Raw genomic sequence first — 20,318 nt, 5'->3', positions numbered from 1 at the left:
GCGCTCGTCGAGCGGATGAATTCCTCCCGGCCTCAGCGCTATCCGCCATTATCTCTCCCCGTCTTTATTATAAATCCCTGTTAACGATCGAGCGTACCGGTAGCCGGGGAGAAGTTGATTGCATTCACCTGCGGACGCGAAATCCTCGTTAGCGTGCGCTCGCCGGGCGCCGCGAGGAGCGAGGAGTGGCGTAGCCGGCCGGCGCGCTCTCGCGATTACGGTTTCGCTAGTAAATCTCGCGACGCGCATCGCCGGCCCCTAATCAAGGTACAGTTATCGTTCGCTCGGCGAAACGTGAATGTTCGAAGGTGACGCCGGCGAATCGTGACACGATTTCACGGTAATGATCTCCCGGCGAAATTCGACGCCGCTCCGTTTAGGAGCGTCGCCCGCGATCCGAGTTTCGCGCTGCGGTCGCCTCTGCGGCTGTTCCACCTGTCTACCTCGAAATCTCGATCCGAAAACATTTGGGACAATCAGTTTTTAGAGAGACGTGACAGTAACCTCTTGCACTCGAGCGCGCAGTCTCGGAGACTTTCGACGTTTTTGCGCCCGGCAAATGGCTCCCGGTCGCGGCTCGATATAGCGAAATTATAAAGTTCTCTGTATAACAAGCTTCGTGTAATGCATCGATATCTGAAATATCGAAAGAGAATTTCAAGGAATATACATCTTGGAGAATGTTTAGTAACGAGGAATTGATACGTGCTTTCCATCGTTCCTAGTATTCTAAACTACGATGCATCATTCAATTTTCCATGAAAACTCCATCGAAACCGTCCGCGGTTTCCTTATCAATCTACAGTAGGCTTAATTTCCTCGCGAACCGCGACCGAAGCGGTTTCGTTTATCAAGCCCCCGCACCTGTTCGTGACAAATGAGGAATCGTTCCTAGAGACGAACCTCGGGAGTAGGAAGACCGGGAACCGGTGCAAGTGGAAGAACGAGATGAAGTGGAGACGCAGGCGGAGGTGAAGGAGGAGTAGTAGGAGGAGGAATAAGAGAAAAGCGAGTCGATAGAGACGCGGACCGACGAGTGCTCTCCGCTAACTCTCCTTCCCTCCTCCTCCTCCTCCTCTACCCTTCATAGCGCGCATTTCCTGGTAAGGGTCCCGCCGGTCTTCAAAGCCGTCGCCGAGAGTAGCCGGAGAACCGCGCGAGTCACTCGTTTCTTGAAATAGGAAGAGGAGGAACGACGCTGGAAGTTCCGCGTCGCTTCTGTTCGGCCGCGACCGTCGCGAAACACGCGGCGAGTCTTATCTCGGCCCTCCCTCTCCGTTCGCTGCTCATTTTTTATCCGTCCAGGATGAAATTAGATCCCGAACGAGAGTCGTTTTGATCCATAAGCACCGCCATTAAGCCGGGATCTTGCACCTGTGGCGATGCACGGGAGGAAAGGGTGGGGCAGACTATATTTTCGGTAAATTACGAGCCGGCTACCTGGTCCACGCATCCGCGGCGAACATTTGCATAAAGCGACCGCCCGTGTACGCGTCGCTCTTCCCTGTCCCAAAGGAAACACGACGAGAACCGGGTCTTTTAAATTTCGGTCCAATTTCGCGGGCCTGCGGAGGACCAGCCCCTCGGACGGACGGCGAGGCCATCGGTCTTCGCGCGCGAATAATTTATTTCGAAGGTGATCGCTGATTACTTTGTATCCCCCGCCTCGAACGCGTCTTCGAGACAAACAGGGTATCAGTATCGATATTACCGTCTAATATTAACGCTAGCTTTACGGAACGCGTCAGTTTGACGTATATTGAATTTTATAAATGTTATTTAGTAAATATTTAGGTCGACCTCGATGAGATGCAATTCCAATAGGTATCCTAATAGTCTATCTTTAAATCTCTGATTTCCGAGATCCAAATGGACAAACATCAACTTTTCGAGGCACAATAGAATAAACTATACAATAAACGTCCGTGAACCTATTAATACTAACACCTGTTCATCTGTTATCGTCGAATTTACTACCTTCCCAGTAGCATTAACGTCAACCAACTTCATTCTCACAAGCCAACCACCACGATCATCTTCCCAATCCTCCTAACCATAATAGAATCTACGCATCGCCCAAATACGAAACACAGTAAGAACCAAAGACCCGACTGTTCCTCCAAAAGAACCACCGCGTGTTCCCTTTTATCGTCGCATTACACGTCGCGATAGCAACCTCCCCTCTATCAAGGGATTCGAGTACAAATCGAGGGGAGACGTTATTTCCCCGGTTAATGAGGCGGCGACCGATTAAGTTCGCCAACTAGATACGATTCCCATCGGTTCGCGACTTTGGTCTCCGTGCGTTCCGCGCAATCGACGACCACGGAATAAATATGAGTGTTCGGGGACACGCCGGGGATAGAAGGAAACGCGATAGAGAGAGGATGGTCTTCGTGTCCCGGTTGCACGGCGGCGGCGGCGGTGGTCGCGTGTGTTTGTCGGCCGGAGCGCGTGCACGCACCTCTCCTCGGCCCACACTCGCAGCGCTCTCTCGTCTCTTCCCTCGGACAGGATCCACGCCGATGGTAATGGTCCCCCGTGGTCGATGCTGGTGGTGGTTAACTACCATGTTTCAAGGACACCCACCTCTTCCTCTCCTCTCGTCCTCCCGATCGTCGTTCGGTTCGCTATCGCGGATCTGCACCGTGAAACTTCTGACTTTACTCCCGGCCAATCTCGCTCCTCCCTTTTTTTTTTCCCTCCACTCTCACTCTCTTTCTCCCGCGCGGTCTCCCTGTCTCCGCCGCTCCCGGCCGCCGCTCGATTCTTTCTCCGGCGGCCGATTCCCGCGGCCGGCCTCGATACCGCGCGCTAATTGCGCGATTTTTCGTGGCCGGCAGCGGCGCGACGGAAAGAGGAAACCGCGCCGCTCGTAAGCCGCGTGAAAAATGTCGGGGGCCGCGGCGCCGACGATTAAACGCGATTTTTACGGCGACGCGTTAATGCCCGGCCCCGAATTTATACGGACGTTCCCCCTGCTGCGCGGTAGCCGATATCGAGCTCATGACGATTCGAACGCGGCGCGATGGCGGAGGATGATAAAGGGAGCAGCGTTTTCTTTGGATTCGCCGGTGGAAAGTGGAAAGTTCGAGGCTGTTCGCCTGTCTCGGTGTACGAAGCGTCGCGAGTTGACAGCGTTCCTCGTCAGCGAATACCGCGTTGAAAGCGATAATCGTGATGCTGCTTCTGGATAGGCAATTTTAACGCGACGTATGATTAAGAGAAGTGCTCTCGAGAACGTTCGCGGCAGTTGTGACTTTCTTTCGGATGGACACTTGGCTGGAGGCTCGATTAGAGGATCCTTGGAATCGTAGACGGAAATGATAGAGATTAACAGAAATAACACGTGTGCACGAATGCTCGAGTAAAAGTTGAAAGTCGCGTGAAACAGCGGGGAAGACGTCAGACATTGACATCCGCAGCAACTCCGATAAATGTCTTCGTCCCGAATACGTTATCGAATCGTTCGCAAACAAGCTTATTTTTACGCTCGCCGGGAATTGTTTACCGGCGACTGCTGTCGCCGCTATCATCGGCCAGCCGTGAATCTCACCCCCTCCTTCTCCGGAGAAAAGAAGAAAAAGCTTTCCTCCCGCGGGTCCACGGCTTCGAATCGCTTTCGAATCCGAGAGGCAGTCGCATCCCGCGGTGAGTTTTCGTTCCGTGCGTGTTCGTCGGGCCGTGGGCGGACCGTGATCTCGTCGGGAATGACGTCAGACCTCGATCTTCGGATCGAGAATCGTTCCATCGGTCGCGCAGTTCTTCTTTCAACTACTCGAGTGTCGAACACGATGCGCTTTGGCTCTCGAAAGCGCCGGACTATCGGTGCAGCTCGAGTTTATCTGTCCTTATCCCTTTTATCTTTCGTTTAAAGATACAGAACCAGTCGTCTGACGTTTCCTAATCCTTCATGAACCGCTGTGCCTTTGTGATTAATCCGTAGAAAATTGTTAAAACCAAGCTAGAGAACGTCCTTGTAAAAAATTCTGGTGAAATCGGTTGGGTAATAAATCTAGGAGCCTACATTAGATACGGCAATAAAATGCTGAAAAACGGTTTCGTTGACTGCTGTTCAGAGTTAATGCGCAAATTGAAGACAGATAATTGCTTTGGCTACAGTTTTTCAAGGTAAAACTTAGCATTCGAATGCTCGACATGTTTAGACTAGATTTTCGCGAAGACCCCCGACATTGAACTGGTTGAACAGGAATCGCATCGTTTCAAGCTATCTTCGGATAGAATTCGCCTCTCGGAGAGCTCGGGAAAGATAACTGTCGATGTATCGTTGTTAAGTCCTCCCCGATCGATGTGGATCTCGAGAAATTCCTCGGTAGCCGGTGCACCGGCCAATCGCCGCCGCTGCCGCTCGATGACCGTCGTCTCTTTCTCTCTTTCTCTCTTTCCCCGCGTCGTTCTCCGCGCTCGCGCGAACACGGGAGCGCGCACGGCGACTGCCATTGTAGTGGAAAAACGAGTCGCGGCACTCCCATTCACCAAATTCCTTCCTTTCATCGGCACCGATTCTCCTTGGCCGACGACACGACTTTTCGATTCTCCCTCCCTTCGCCGCCCCTGCTTCGTTACGGCTGTTCGCCGTCGTTAAGCCCCGCGGATTACTTTCTTTTCGGGGGATCCTCATCCTTCGTCCTCTTACGATGCCATTCACTGACACCACGCTGGTGTCGCGTATGAAGCGGAAGGAAACCATTGAATTTGGAAACAAGTGATACGAATACTACTGCAATTGACCGTTCGAGTGCCACGGGTCTGAAGAAACGTCTGTAGAAACCTGGTCGGAAAGTGCCAAGCTCGCGGGTCTTTCGTATCAATTCAGAAACTGAATTGCGCTTTTCAATTTATACACGAGAATATTGTAATAGCGCGTAAATAATAACAAAAATGAAAATAAATAATTGAAAGGAAGAGAAATGAAGTTAATTTGATTCTACGAACCGATAGAGTGGCACTTTTAGACAGTCCAACGCTTGGCACTCAAACGGTTAAGAAGCTTACGTTTATATATACTGTGGACCAATCGATTGGTTTGGGCTTTATAAATAATAACATCGAAATATAAGAAAGATGATTCAAAGTACCTAGGGCCACCGATAGACGCAATGCAGCTCTGCCGTTACGTGCGCGCGATTCAGATGGCCGCGGTTACCTATTTTCCGCGTTGCTCGGCTACGAGGCATGCATTTGATCGCGAAACTTTCCCGCGACGTGGATACACAGAGAAGACACTGTCCGCGTCGTTTCTGTAGCTTGTCGCAGCACTGCGTACACCGCGTCGGCAATGTATCTCGAGGAGAAAGCACTGACATTCGTTGTCCCGGCAATGTACGGTAGGTCCTCGATGAACTGGGTCGCAATTATCCGCGATCCCGATTGTCCTAAGCCTCTTAACTTCGCCGGTGAACTCGATATTTGGAATTCTTCGATTGCATCTTAGTATACGCGCTGTCGAGTTTTGCAAATATACCTTTATCGTTGAAATGCTCGTACGAAAAGAAGGAAAACTGAGCGCAAGAGAAGGAGGAATCGTCGCTCTTTGTCTGTGGATGTAACAATGACGAGAAAAACGGTCACGCAACAGTTGAAAGAACCTCTCGGGTCTCTATTTATCTAGATTATCAGCCGCCCAATTAAGTCGGATAATGGATTTTCTATTATATTCACGCGCGACGTGCGATCCGCGGGTCTTCCGCTCCATTACCGCAGAAGTTATCTCGTCCGTCATCGGAGTCGCGATCGTCGAACGACGCCGCTACGCAACTTTCGTTGTTCGAGGTCGAAAAATCGGTGTACAGGTACTTACTCTCGCGGAGTGCCGAGGCAATGCACGCGTGGCGACTCGGAGCGTATGTAACGCCGGGTAAACGACTCTGAGCGCCGTCTTCCAGCTTGTAGTTAACGGTATACGTTGTGCCTAATACGAGTCGCCTGTCCGCCGGGGATTAAGGTTGTGGATCTGTCTCTCTTTCTCGGACGGTTCACGATCGATCGCTTATCGACGAACAAATTGTGACATCCGACGCGTATCCTCTCGATGGAAGCCCGGAGAAATCGTTCTCGTACGGCCTGACGGCTGATGGATCGGGACGCGCTTCGGAGCTCGGTTCCCGGTGTCCTTTCCGTATTGGTATATCTTCGTTTGGGTATTGCGAATGCCGGAGAGCGACTTCGAGCGCAGGAACGGAAAAGGGAAACGGCAGTTGCATTCCTAGTAGAAGGTCTCATACGTGGACGGAGAAATGAAATGTAATTTGAATCCGAGGAGTTACCGATGAAATTCGAATGTGGAGAACAGTGAACGGAAAGACGAAGTGCAACTTGAATTTATAGAGTTCCAGGCGGAAAGATGAAATTGGAGTGAATAAATTGATAAATCATTAATGGTAAACATATACATTGAAAGACTTTATCTGGAACAATTGACGAATACGAAAATCTAGCACGCGAAGAGATAAGAAAATGATACCGTCTCGTGGACTGAAACGAAATCTAATCGACCCGATCGCAAACGGCGTTGAACGGATTGAAACACGATCGTTTTAGACTGTAATGCAGGGAGACGGAGTTTCCATTGCGCGAAGAGGCATCGACAACCGGAGGATCGGCGCAGGCAGACTCGGGTTAGGCTTCGCTATCGGAATTCCGTCATCGAGGTGAACGGAATGAGATTCCTTGGTCGTGGCTCGAATACCTTTGCCAGCGGTTATTACGAAGTGCCGCTAAATAGTGAAGGTGTGTACGTGTGAGAGAGGGCAGAGGCGTAGAGTCGTTCGCGTCGGCCCCTCGAGGCTCTCGCGTGTGCGCCGCTCAATAGAAATCCTGGACCAACGCTCGGTCGTTTCCTGGTTCGATCGAGAGGCCCTCGATTTTTGCATCTTCGACTCGGGATCGGTTTGCATCCACCTTTCCGTTCTTCCCTGGCCCAATGCACCGAGCGAACACAATAGTGAAGATTCATAGCGTCCGAGGATTAGGCTGCGGTTACACTGCATGCATATTCAGATGAAATGGCGTCCCGACGAATGAACGTCACAGGATTCCTGCGTGTACTCTCTGGAATCCGTTATTTAATTGTTTCGACGTGTTAACCCCGTGGCGTACTATTTACTTCCGCTACTGAGATCCCCTAACATTTTGCTGTTGACAATTTGGAAGAAATGCAGCAAAATTTTCCATTCTGCTTCAAGTGGAAATCTCATTTGAAGATAATACTTGATTGTCGTTAAATTAGTCTAGAAATCTTCGTTGCGATGATACTTCTCGTTATAAACGTTCATCATTTTCTGCTGAAAAATCGACGATACTTGCAACTAACACGAAGAACAATCTTGCGTAAATTAGAAGACAACTGTTTTGTTCGAAAACTGTTGTTTTGAACTTTTAACCCTTTGCACTCGAGAGGTGACTCTTAGTCAGTTGTTTTGGTGCAGTAAAACTATAAAATTTGATATTTAATATTAAACTGTGTACAATGCATCGGTGTGTGAAATATCGAGACAAAAAAGCTCCGTTTCTCAATTTACTTGTGATTTCTCTTTGAGTTGATTAAAAAAAATATCGTCTTTGTCTAGTTGGCAAATGTTGAATATTTCTAGCGAAATACTTGCAAAGGGTTAACATTGCGTTTAAAATTGTATAATCTTTAGCGCTGGTTCATTCGAATTCGCGCGTACATACGACGGTACACCGAGTAAATGAATAAATCGCGAACGAAAGGTTCAAGGCAGAACCGAAATTCTCAGAGAAACGTCCGCGCGGCTCGAGCAGCGGTAGAACAAGCGTCTTCAAGTGGGTCATTCCGACTCATCTTGCAGTTCTAATATTAAACGGCCGATCGATTTTACGATCTCGCTGTATCCCGGCAACGGCCGTAATCGCAATCACGCAAGAAAGCCGATACACGAAGCGGAGCGTAGGCTCGCGGCAGAGAAGAGAGAGGACGAGCGTTAACTCCTCCTTAGCCTCCCGATTTCTGGCTGAAACTTTCATCATAACTCCTCGACGAAAGTATGCAATTACGTGTCACAGCGCCTGCCGGCTGCAAGGAGAAAGTGCGCGGCACGAGCACAGAGGCTGGCTGGCTGGCTGGCTGGCTCTGCTGCTCACGCGATATCGGAACGCGTCGCGATAAAACCGCACTCCCTACGCCACTGGCCGCAGCGCGAGTTAGCGTACGCGACAAACCTGGAATCTAAGCCAAGGCTTGGCACCGGAGCCTCGGCTAGAACCGTATCTCGTGGACCGGCGAGATCGCGTCGCGGATTAATGAATGAACAACGTGTCGTTACGCTAGCCAATTTTTCCGCTGCGCGAGATTCCTTGCGGTTGCGCAAGCCCGTATGCAAATTCAAATTTTCAAGCACGCGAGTAGAACACGGGCCTCGCCTAGGAACTGTTATAAACAATGTTACTTCGAGCATCTTTTTATATCTTCCATGGATCCCGTGCAATTATGCACTTCCGAGTTTCTCGTGAACGCATAAAAATGTACATTTACGAACGACCATTAGGTCTGTTTATCATACTTACCATAGTTACCATTCGTTCTTACGTCCTAACCGGTAAACACGTTCAGTGAAGATCACTTCCAAGGTTTTCGGTCCGCTGCACGTAAGTAGGCGAGCTCGAGAAAGGTTGGCACATAGGTAGAAGCAACGATTTCGACACTGAGGGGCACGATTTTTGCCAGCGGCGACGTATTCGTCCGAATCGCGCGGAGAGGACTCCGTCTGCGGGGCTAATCGAAATAGAAAGGGACCTCCTACGGACGAGCAGAGCCGCGACGGCAATTTACCAGGCTAATTCCGCGCGCTAACGAGCTGGGTGAAACGATTCGTGTCCGAAGAACGAGCGGTTCTTTCTTCCCGCCTCGACTTCTGTCCCCTGAACAAGGAGGCGCTTCTTCTGCCGCATCGCACGCGAACGGCGAAAGGCGAGTGTGGGCAGACGAGCGTTTCGTTCCTGGCATCGGCGAGGAATTATCTTCGCCCGTGGATAACCCGGCGTTTCGTAATCCTCCCGGTAGCGTTACGTGTTTCAATGGACCCGTCGAACGAGCAGGTTCAGTTATTTAAAGCTCTCGGTGGCAATAAACCCTGTTCGGTAGGAAAGGTTTCCCTATTTCGAACGTTTCTATCATTAATTCATATCATTCGTTATTTACTACATTATCTAACGTTCTCGCAACTGTCTTCATCAAGCGTCAAACACGCGAATCAGTGATTACCGCTTTCAGTTGATCAGCCGAACGACTAATCCCTATGATTTCATTGAATCGCGATGAAACTATGTTGTTAGGGGTTCGCTAGAAAGCTGAAGGAATTCTATGCTTGTAAAGTATCTACCTTCGGTGCATTTATAATTGGTACCTAGAAAGTAATACGTTCATTTGAATGTGCAACATAATACCTGCCTAGTGCAGTTGAAACGACAGGAATCGATACGAGGCGAGGTGTTAAGAAAGCAGGTTTACTTTTCGTTCATTCGCTTGACGAACTTTCTTTCGTAGAAATCGGAGGACGATCCTCGGGGCTGTTTACTCGGAGAGCAAACTTTCGATGCCGCGAGACTTCACGGAAGAAGAAAAATCGAAAACACCGGGAGAATTAGCAGAACCGACGCGGAAGTTGGCTGCACGCAGTAGCGCGGCCGTTCTCTCTCTCTCTCCTCTCGGCGCGGAATGTTAATCGTAACCGGGTCCTCGCCCCTTCGATCCTCGAACGGCCACGTAGCATTGGTTACGGGCGCGGAGTTTTTGCTCGATATCATTTCGTAACTCGATTACCTTTCGTAATTGACGTGTTCCGATCACCGGCGGCCGCAGGGTTTCATTGAATCGATACGGGAGTGCCCGACGAACGGAGCAGATGACTTCATCTTCCTTCAGATGATCCTCAATTCCGAACCAGGCCTCTGATAGGATTATATTATACAGGGTGTCCGAGGTTTGAACGGGCAAACGTTGTCAGAATACGGGATCAGAATATGGAACTAGAGAGGAACGAAATGATACGCGGACATAGATCTTTATAACAGATTTACGTTCGCTGCGTTTATGCAAAGGTAGCTAATTCTCTGCCTCGAAACGCTCAGCATTCTTGGCATCCAGTTCTACTGCATATCGTTCCACATTCTTTTTTAAACTTTTGAATGAAGCTTCACATCCGCGTTTTCCTTCTGTGCAAACTTGTAAAATATATTAACCTCTTGTCATATGATTTACTTCTAAACTGTAATCAATACGATTTTGTTAATAATTTATTGAAAGAAAAGAAAAATTCGATGCATATTCTATGTCTACCTTTGCTCTACAATATAATAATAGATAACGGAAAAATATTTCATTCGAATTCACGAGAGAATTGAGTGATATTCATGTTTATTGACTTCTGTTTAAAATCTTGATACCGAGTCTCACACGATCGTTAGATCCTGGGACACACTGTACGCGCGGAAATTGGTTCGATCGAACTTCCCGGCGATTGTCGTTCTTTTATTTTCGCCTCTCGCGTTATTACATATTCCGCGGCGCAGAATTTATCGTCCGCTCGATGGATACGAGACGGTCCGTTTCGTAATCCCCGTCGTCGGTAGTCGACGTATATCCTCGCGTTTCTTGCAACGTGCCTCGCAACCCGGTCGCGCGCGCGAGCGCGCGACCGGCGTGTATACCGCCTATACATCGTACGTAATGCACGTTGCATTCCTCTCGACATTCGTACGCGCGTTATGCATTCCTCGTGGATTTGACCTCGATGCTGTGTTATTAATGCCCATTACGTTATATAAACGAACCAGCCACGATCCTCGACGCGCTAAACCAACCGCGTCGGTCTATCCAGCGAGGAGGTATATATCGATGCGTTCCGTTGAGCGGCTTGCATTACTGTGTCTGGGTCAACGGCGACCCGAACGAAGATGTAGCAGAACAGGTGCATAAGTGAATGCATCTTTTCATGTATTTATAGAAGCATTTACTTGGCTCTTGAGGTTTTTTCAAATTTTTTAAGATTCTTCTTGTTAATCGGTGAATCAGTTTCTATCCAAATCCTGGATTCGAAAGTATTGATAAAACAGGAACCGAGAAGTTGGAAGTTCTCATAACGATCGAATCTTGTTGAAGATTCCTAGAAAATTATCTTTTAAATCTATGCAAAGAATCACGAGTATACCTGCGTGACCGTTGTACAATTCCCAGTATAAGGAAATAATATTCTATTTAATAACATTCCTCGTGAATCAATGTTCGAAACTGTGAATTTGCATAAACGTCGGAAGTCTAGTAAATGACCCCGCCTTCGGCTGTCACGAGATTCTTCGTGTGCCGGGGTCAGGCGAGCTCCGGAGGTCGCCGTTTACGAAACGTAGAACGAGGAACACGATTTTATCGGTGATCGATGAAACGGGCCGAGCCGTACCGAGTCGGATCGAAAGAAATATCGTTTCCCGGACGACATGGCGAGCGTTTTCCGCGGTTAAAACAACGAGTCGGTTGCGCGTTCGGTGCGTTAATCACTGCCGCAGGAAACGGATTTTGTAACTTTTCGAGACAGGTGTTCTCCGGGTCCGTTGCGTCAGCCAGCAACAATTTGTCTCGGGCGCGTGTATCCGTGTACCAGCGTACACGCCGTTCTCCGTTCTTGTAATATCGAGACGCCGATGGAAAAAGTTACAGGCTCGTGCCTCCGGGGCCTCTCCGTGCTCTGCTCGCCGTTCGCCGCTCGCCTCTCGCCGTGTGTACGCGATTGCCGCAATCGGGACAAAAATTGTGCCGTGCGCCGCTCGTCCAGCTTCGAACGATACCTTCTTTTCGATCTCAGGAGAGAAATCCTTGATGATACTCTCGTTTCTTCTTTTTTAAGCAAATTATTCCCCCTTCTACTCGCGTGTCTATTCAATGTTTGGACTTGCTTAATACACGTATACATTATGAATTAATATGTATCGAACATTAGACCCGCATTACTGTAGGATTTTTAGCCCATCGTTTAACCGCTTGTCCCGCATTATTGTGAAATTTTAGTACCGCATTATTGCCATTGCTTGATAAATTAACAATTTAGGATTCAGCCGCTGTTGAAAAATATAGCTTCCGTATTTCGACAGGCGATATTTAGCTAGCTGCGAATATATTAAATCGGGAACGTCCAGGATTCTACCGGACACTCAAACGCCATTGGGCCGCTAGCGGCGTAGTGTTCTCACCACGCGTTGAAGTCACCGCAGCCGCGCAAGCGATTCCCGGCGCTTTCGTCTTTCCTTCTGTAATATTTCGGTTCCCATATTTGTTCAATTCATCATTACTAATCTTCAATACATCTACTAATCTTCGAAATGTACTAGCTTATCGATTCTTCCACCGCTTACACGAAATTCTTCGTTTAAACCTTAAATAAGATTGTTATCTCTATCTTGCTTCCAGTCTCCAACTTGTATATCTCGCTTATACATCCTTCATTTTAATTTCTTCTTCCCGATCTTGCTTAAATTCCTGCCTCGCAGTCTCTATAATCTCCCAGCGAGGAGTTATACACCGCACACGAATCGACGAAAAGAAACATCCGAAAGAAACCCACAAAGGTCGATCCTCCGGTCGGCCGACAGCGTTCCCGACTCTCGTAACCGCGACTTATCGCGACTGTTATCGCGGGATCGCGTTAATCAGAGGCAATCGCGGATCGCGTGGGGTCACGGAGAGGGCCGAGGATCTCTCGCGGTATATACAACCGAGGCGTATTTCGCAGCGCGAGGCGTAAACAGTCCGTCCGAGAAATAGCGCGAACGCTCGGAGTCGCGGGGTCGATGCTTCGAGCGGGACTTAACGGTAGAATACGTTTAGCTTGCGCGTCCAGATACACGGTGCCACGTATAATACCATATCCGTACGTATTCAGCTATCCCGACAGGCAGATGTATATGCATTCACGGACGGAAGCGTACGCGGCGCGGACCGTCTCGCCTAGACAAGCCGAAGCGAGCGTAAAAGCATCGTCTATGAATCTTCGCGACCTTTCTCTTCCGTTCACCGAGCGCATGAACAATTTCCACCGGCGATCGAGCACGTTCCCGCTGACTAATTAAATGATCGATCGCCGCAGCCGCAAATTATCACGCGGAACGAGTCTCAGCCGTGACCGAATGGTTTTCACCTATCGCGGTCGGCCCGCTCGACGAAAATTTGTTGAACGTTGATACGCTGACTGCCATGAGAATTGTGCGCGTTTCGAATAACTTTACCCGTGCTTTCGTAACAGAAACAAATGGTGTTCAATCGATTAACGATTCGGTGTCACCGCTCTTACGTGACTGAATATTTGTATTTTACACGCATCTTCTCATTGTTTCGCGAGTATACTCGTTAAAAACAGCTATAACTTACTTTCCGCGACACATTTAAGATACGCACGTTTGAAAGAGGTCGCAACAGCTGAGCGGTCCATTATTTCCTCATTCCCAAACAATTCGGTGGGCCCATTGATCGGTGACTATCGCGGCGATCAACGCGTTAATTGCGCAAACCCGCGCGCGGCAGGCGAAGAAAAAATTCGCGGAACGGGATTTCTACGCCCGGAGCCAGAAAGCCGCCGATTTACGAGCGCGATTCGCCGGAACTGTACGCCCCGGACCGGGAAAGAATATATCCCGGACCCGACGCGCACGCTATGCTAATCAGCAATAATTTAGCTCGACCCCAGGACAGGATTATCAGGCGAAAATCCTCTACGTCCGTAACGAATCGCGTTTCTTTTTCTCCACGACGGGCGGAGGCGACCCTTTTTCCCTCCGGCGCGGCCACTCGCCGCTTTCTTAGGCTCCTCGCGCGAGCAATCCTCCATAGGGCGACGCGTCGTTCCTTTGTGCGACTGTTTAATATGCGAGGAGGACCACCGGCTCGACTCCACGAGCTGAATTGACAACGAGCGCGTCTCGCTGCGCCCCGATCTCGTCACAGAACTACCCTGAAATCGTCTCCCGTGTCTCCCGTTTCCCGTGGGCCACCCTTTTTCATCCCGGGATTTGTGAGAAATCCCTTTTCAGCCAGGGAGTCCACTCGACCGCGCCTGGGAGTATTTATTTCGCTGATCTCGACCCCCGATTGGACGGCACCGGCTTCCTTTGTGCTCGAAAAACGGAAAGGGAGTGAGTGCCAAGGTCCAAACCCTTCAGAAAATGCATGGCTAGGACTTTCCTAGGATGAAGTGTCTAACCCGAACCACTTGAGTCGTGTCACACTTATATCAGTTCGCTGGATTTCTTTCTTTCTCCTCTTTCTCTCGCGTAAAAACGTTTGCAATACATTTCGGACAGGTTGAGAACTGCACCTGGTTTCCGCAGTTTTGCACAATGCGTCATGTATCGTGGACGAAATGTTATGGAATTCCATTAGACTTTCAGATCGCCGATTGTCCATGATGTTTTGTAATGAGGTGTGGGAAGAATGTCTGGGAACTGGGGACGCGTCGCCTATCTATTTATAGATATCGAAAGAAAAGAAACGAATCGGGGTTTCGATTGAAATTCGTTTCTTCGCGGTCCGGTGACCGCTACCGCGAGAGATTCGGTCGGCTGGCGAATTATTCGTCGGCGTTTTTCCTCTTATCTCGATCTTCGTTCATCTACATCTTTCTCGCTTTCCTACTCAGATCTTCCTACTGACCGATTCCACTTTCTGATCGTTTCCCTGATTCCAGCTTCACGGGCGTTCGCTGTACGCTTTACTTTATCGGAAAATATCTACCCACGGACCATAGAAAGTGGAGCATCAGAGGCGGAGAATTAGGACGCGTTTTCGTACGATCGCCAGACTTCCGTGCGCAACGGTTTAAAATGAAATATTTCCACCGTGTAAACCGCGTTACAAAGAACCCCAGGAAACGACGTTATCGCGATACTCGACGCGTTAGTCACATAATTCGCGTGGAACGCGAGCCGGACCCGTGTCCGATGAAAATTCCTGGGCCCGCGAAACGCGGGACCGACTCCGCGTGACTCGATAACGATTATCGATCGGCGATCGAGACCGTGTACGCCGGAGCCGTGTGGCGTTCCACGTTCGAGCTATTCCTAGGAATGGAGCCGACTCCGCGGCGCGGTGAAAGTGTGCGAAAACGGGCCCAGAAACGGTGTCGGGATAAGAATGCAGCGCGTAAAAGTACGTGTCGCTCGAACAATGACGATGGGAAACGGAACGAAAGAAAACGAGAAGAGAGAGGGGAGGCGAATCGAACGTCGCCGCGGCGGGACGTGCGGGCGCACACCGCGGGGCACGTCGAAAAAACGCACGGCGAGAAGCGCGGGCGGTGACGAGAGTTGCGAAAATTACCGTCGCAGAAAGAGAAAACCGAACATGTTTCCGATGGCGATTTATCCGAGTGAAACTGTGGATATCCGACTTATGGAACTGGATCGATGGGGAACGAGGGAACGTGTCGCGGTTTGATCGATCGATCGATCGACGGCGAGCCGAGTAAACTTCCCGTTCGCACGTTTTACCCGTAGTCACGATTCCGGAGACGTAACGGGTTATTAACCACAGAATAAAACTCCCGCTCGGCGAATAATGAAAATTTATCGTTCGATTGAGCGGCCCGCGCTTGGCGCGAGATGCAAATTAATGGTTCCTCGAGTTGAAAATCTTTCTGCCCGATCGTGGAAATCGGCACTCGGAAGGTTCGATCGCCGGGTGAAAGCGAAAGATCACCGCTAATAAATAAAGATCTAAAAATCTCTCCAATGAATACGTATCCTGGGACTGCTGAGCCGATTCCAGTGTATTTCGCGTTAGATAGAAATAGCGAGGATTCGTTGTAAAACATCTGTTTCCTATATGTCCCATCCATTAAGTTATATTCGCAACAAAGTAGCAAAGAGAAGATCTTGATTCGAACAACTCGTAACGAAGCATAACTCTATTTCGTTTCATCAACGAATTAAAACGTCGAACAGTAGTTGTCACGATTCTATTGCCTTTCATTATCTACTATTTCATTAACACGTTGAGCGCCGAGCCAATTTCCTTCTGTTTCTCGTTCAGATGGCAGAGAACAATTGCACGGTCCGAATGCAATTCGTTTGAGCTATGGTCCCTTGCTCGCAATGTTTTAATTGAACTTCATTAAAAGTACATTTATCGTTTAACCTTGACACTGCCTGCAACGCACCGATAACGCCCAAACGGAAAGTTTACTGTCGCGCTGAACGTGTCAACCCTCCCGTATTATCCAAGTTTCCAATTATCCGAGGCTGCCACGGTCCACGTTACCCCTGATAACCGAGACTCTGCTGTAAAAGAATAAGCTTTCGTCTCAGCCGAGGGATGCGGAGAGTGCTCGAGAGTATTCGGTTACGGTGCGTGGACATCGAAAGGGGAGCGACGGTAGGTGAGAAAATCGGTGACACACGAGCCAGCCTCCTCCGCTTCTCGAAGCGTGCTGGTTACTTCCGGTGGTCCGGTGATTCATTGGGCGCGAAAGATGTATCGGGGAGCGCAGCGTCGCGGCGCGTGCAAAATCGTGCGCTCGACCGTGTTCAGTGTCGGACGCGCGAGTCGAGCAACCGGTCGCGCCACGCTTTTGCTCCCGTTGCGAGGGAGGGAAGTCAGTTGCGCGAATAATCGAACGGATCGTCTTACCGGGCTGAGGAACACCGTTCGAAGCGGTGCCGCGTTTATGGTGGCCCGATATGTTCGTGAAGTACGTGGACGTGTTCGTGGACGAGGGCTACGACTCCGATTCGACGCTCGTAGGTACCATTTGGGTTGGTACCCAGAAGGATTGTTCTTCATGTTTAGTTGTGCTTCGTTTATAGCTTTGATTGGTAGTTTAACGGTAATCATTGTACGTTATATATAGTTTACGTATATTCACTTAATTTTGGCCCTGCTGCCAAGATATGTGACATGGTTTTACAACGTTTACATCGCACCTGTATTCCCATTCTATTTTATTTCAGATGTAGTTGTATTATATTATAATATAGTTTATATATACGTTTATCTATATAAGTATCTTCTAACGTTACAATACGTTGCTAGAAAGAAGGTATTTGGAAGGAACGCGGAATAATTGAGTAGAGTAGAAGGAGGCCTTTCGCATGCACTTTCGGCGGTAACATGCTATTTGTCAACGAACTGTCGCAACAGTTAACACCTTACCTTACGATTTCTGTCGCAACTATCCTCTTTCAAACTTCATTACCCGCTTGAAATTTAATTAGAAGAGAACTGCGTGCATTGTGACTTTACGTTTACTGTAAAGATTGCATCTCCACGAGAGAAAGATTCAATCTAGCCTGCAAAGGAGAATATATTTCTCGAATTCACTTTGAAAACTTGAATCCTGCCCGATATTATAAAGCTAATCGAAAGCATAGTCGAAACAACGAAAGATTCCTCTACCCTTACCTCGTGCCAGGAGTTTATCTGGAACCGATCGTGTAAACGTAATTAAAAATTAGTGATCCGCCCGTGTCTATCCACCTTCGATCTATCCTCCTAGGGACGAGTTTAGGTCGTTAACGAGCCAGCTCGAGTCGTAGGGATTACCAATAAAGCCAGCCCCGTCTCTACCATTGAATCACCGATCAAATCTCAACGGCCGATCGACAAACTTCATTGAATCCACCGATCCGCCGGCGAGAAGAAGAAACGGCGCGCTCTCGTTACGAAAGCCGGCAGCGCGTGGGTGGCTCGCATTTTAATTGAAAACCTCGACGCGCACGTGGGAACGTCCGCCGTATCGGACAGCGTAAAAGAAAAAGGACTCCGGCATATTTACAACGGATCGCGTCGATATTTTGGTCGGTGTCTAATTCGACGTCACGCGAAATCGGACCGCGTCGTAATGGTCCCTTGGCACGGGAACAACCGACCAGCGAACGTAGGCGGTCGCGGTGCGCACGCTTCGCGGTAAACAGTAGTGAAATCCGAGCGCCAGATGCGAGAACCACTTTGCGCCTCGTCACAGGCGACCGGTGAATCAACCGCATTCGCAGTCGAGCGGCGTGAAGCGTGCTGCTCGAGTGTCGGATGGTTCAACGATGACTCGAGCCTAGGAATCTCGCGTAACTCTCGCCGACGACGATCGCCCCGCGGACTATTCCGCGCGAGAATTCCCATCGATGGTCTCGATCGCGTTACCGTGGCCAGTATCCGTCGTTCGCGGACCGCGAGCGGCGTTTCCCAATGATCTCTCTCCCCCTGCCGCGATCGCAATCGGCTCCGCATTACCGTAATCGCTGGCAAACTCTCCCCGAGGCTTGCGCAAAGCTCATTGATTTCGCGGCGGCGTTACCCGGCCGCGGAAACGTTGCCCCGCGATTCGATTCATCTGGAATCGATGAATGCGGGTAGGCGCTCGGTTGCGCTCGACGCGCGCCGATTGAACGTTGAGTTATTTTATTGGCCAGCAACATAAATACGTTCGCAACGGCTGCAACTAGGAGTGTTTCTGGTTCCGAGAAGTTAATTGCGATTTATCGCGATTCCGCGTAACCGGGACGAACGAGGAATCGGCTTTGGCCAATTGGAACCTGCCGGTGTTGCTTCGCGGAACTAATGATGGAGAAAAAATGTTGGATACGAGGTGCTCATTTGGTTATCGCGAAACTTAGCGCTAAAGATTGAATAGATTAAATTTTATGAGCGTTTATCAAAACGTTCGTATCGATTCGGATGCGCATTTTATGAAGCTCCGATTCCCGAGATCTACGCGAACGTTTATTCTACTAGAAACGCAATGAAATATACGATAGATGTCCGTAAATCTAGTGTTAATCGATTCCTTAATAACACGAATTTCCCAATTTCCTCAATTTTCGTTTAACCTTTTACACTCGGCAGTTTTCCGCTAGAAGTATTTTAAGATTCAATGAGATAAAGACAATATTTTGTGATATTCACTCGAAGAGAAATCACACGTACATCGAGGAACAAAGTTCGTTTATCTCGCTATTTCTCAAATTGATGCATTATACGTAGTATAATATTAAATATCAAATGTTATAGTCTCACTGTATGAAATCAAGTGGTGAGAGTCACCTCTCGAGTGCAAAGGGTTAATACAATCGCTGTCAACTGAATGGTTGATAGGTCTGAACTTGTTTATATTACAACTCAGAACTGTAACGACGGTCTTGGTCTAACGAGAGAAATGTTTGTTAATTGCAGGTCCAGAGGCTGGCCGAATACGAGAGGTACCTGGGCCAGGAGGCGAGGAATCTCGTGGAGAACGGAAACGGAAGCGTCGGCAGCGGCGCTGTTCTCCAGCGCGGCCAGCTTGAAGGCGATCTCCATCGCATCCAAGAACTGTTCCCCGGCGATAATCTGCGGCTGCACGAACGGGATGTCCTCACCACGGTACGTTCGAAAGTCCGCACCCGTGAACATGAAATTTTCATTCGGGAAATCTCGTTTTCCTGATCGCCGCGCGAAACAATCAGCGGTAATCGGCCGGCTTCCGGTGGAAACGCATCGACCGTGAGCGAGAAAAGTTTCCGCGATACGTTTCAACGATTCTCACGGAAACAATTTCCCTTGGCCGAGCGTGGAAAGTATAGTTATTAATACCGACGTGCCCGGAATCCGCGTTTCCCACGCGGCTCGTCGGACGCTACGCCCGTTGAAAACTGTCTCTCCGTTTTTTCCCGTTGCCTAGAGATTAACCGGAACGAAATTAACCAACGTTTATGGCCTCTGGCTCCAGCCGCATACGTTTGAATAACTTTAAGGAAGGAAAACGTGGGATACCAACGATTTTCTTCCATTTCCTTCCACTCAACGCGTTACAAACCAATGAGAATCTCTCGTTTCTCTCGACGACTAGCTGTACACTCTGTTTCCTTCCTGTTTCTCGATGCTCGCGTTACGCGAAACAAAGAATCGTTATTCATTGTTCGACGAGTGTTCCATGGTTTACTGGAGTTTCAAAATACTCGAAGGAATAAATGAACATTCCAAAGAGTGCAGCGAACTTGATCGAAAATTGACTGTACGTGCGCATACAGTTCTAGTTCGTCGTTTAAGTGTCTGCTCCACGGGCGAAGCACTCTTTGTTCCAATCACTCGTCGTCCTACGTGCGTCAGCCAGCGATTTGCATACTGGGCGTAAAGAGTATTGTCAAGAGCAGGGATCGCGGTCGATCGGAGGGATCGAGGCATGAGGTGGCGGCGCGAGGAAACGCGTGCTCGAGTTTCTCAATGCTCGCAGTCACAAAGCGACCGCGAAACGATGATTGAACGTTTCCTCGAACCGCGAGGAATCAGCGGTAACTCGATTTCTGCGGACTTCATTAGCATACGATAA

General features: G+C 49.1%; 1 protein-coding gene across 4 annotated transcripts in view; it reads left to right on the top strand.

Annotated features, from left to right (window-relative positions):
- Nucleotides 1-20,318, top strand: part of LOC116430652 (uncharacterized) — a 201,912-nt gene that overhangs the window by 174,899 nt on the left and 6,695 nt on the right. For all 4 annotated transcript variants that reach the window (XM_031985106.2, XM_031985105.2, XM_076372206.1 and 1 more), the window contains one exon: nucleotides 19,184-19,372. In XM_031985106.2, coding sequence (XP_031840966.1) covers nucleotides 19,184-19,372 — 189 coding nt within the window. The remainder of the gene's footprint in view (nucleotides 1-19,183; nucleotides 19,373-20,318) is intronic.

The sequence above is a fragment of the Nomia melanderi genome, chromosome 11, assembly GCF_051020985.1.
Source record: "Nomia melanderi isolate GNS246 chromosome 11, iyNomMela1, whole genome shotgun sequence".
NCBI classification, from domain to species: domain Eukaryota; kingdom Metazoa; phylum Arthropoda; class Insecta; order Hymenoptera; family Halictidae; genus Nomia; species Nomia melanderi.
The sequence above is the reverse complement of the archived record's forward strand: the minus strand, read 5'-3'. Positions and strand labels throughout refer to the sequence as shown.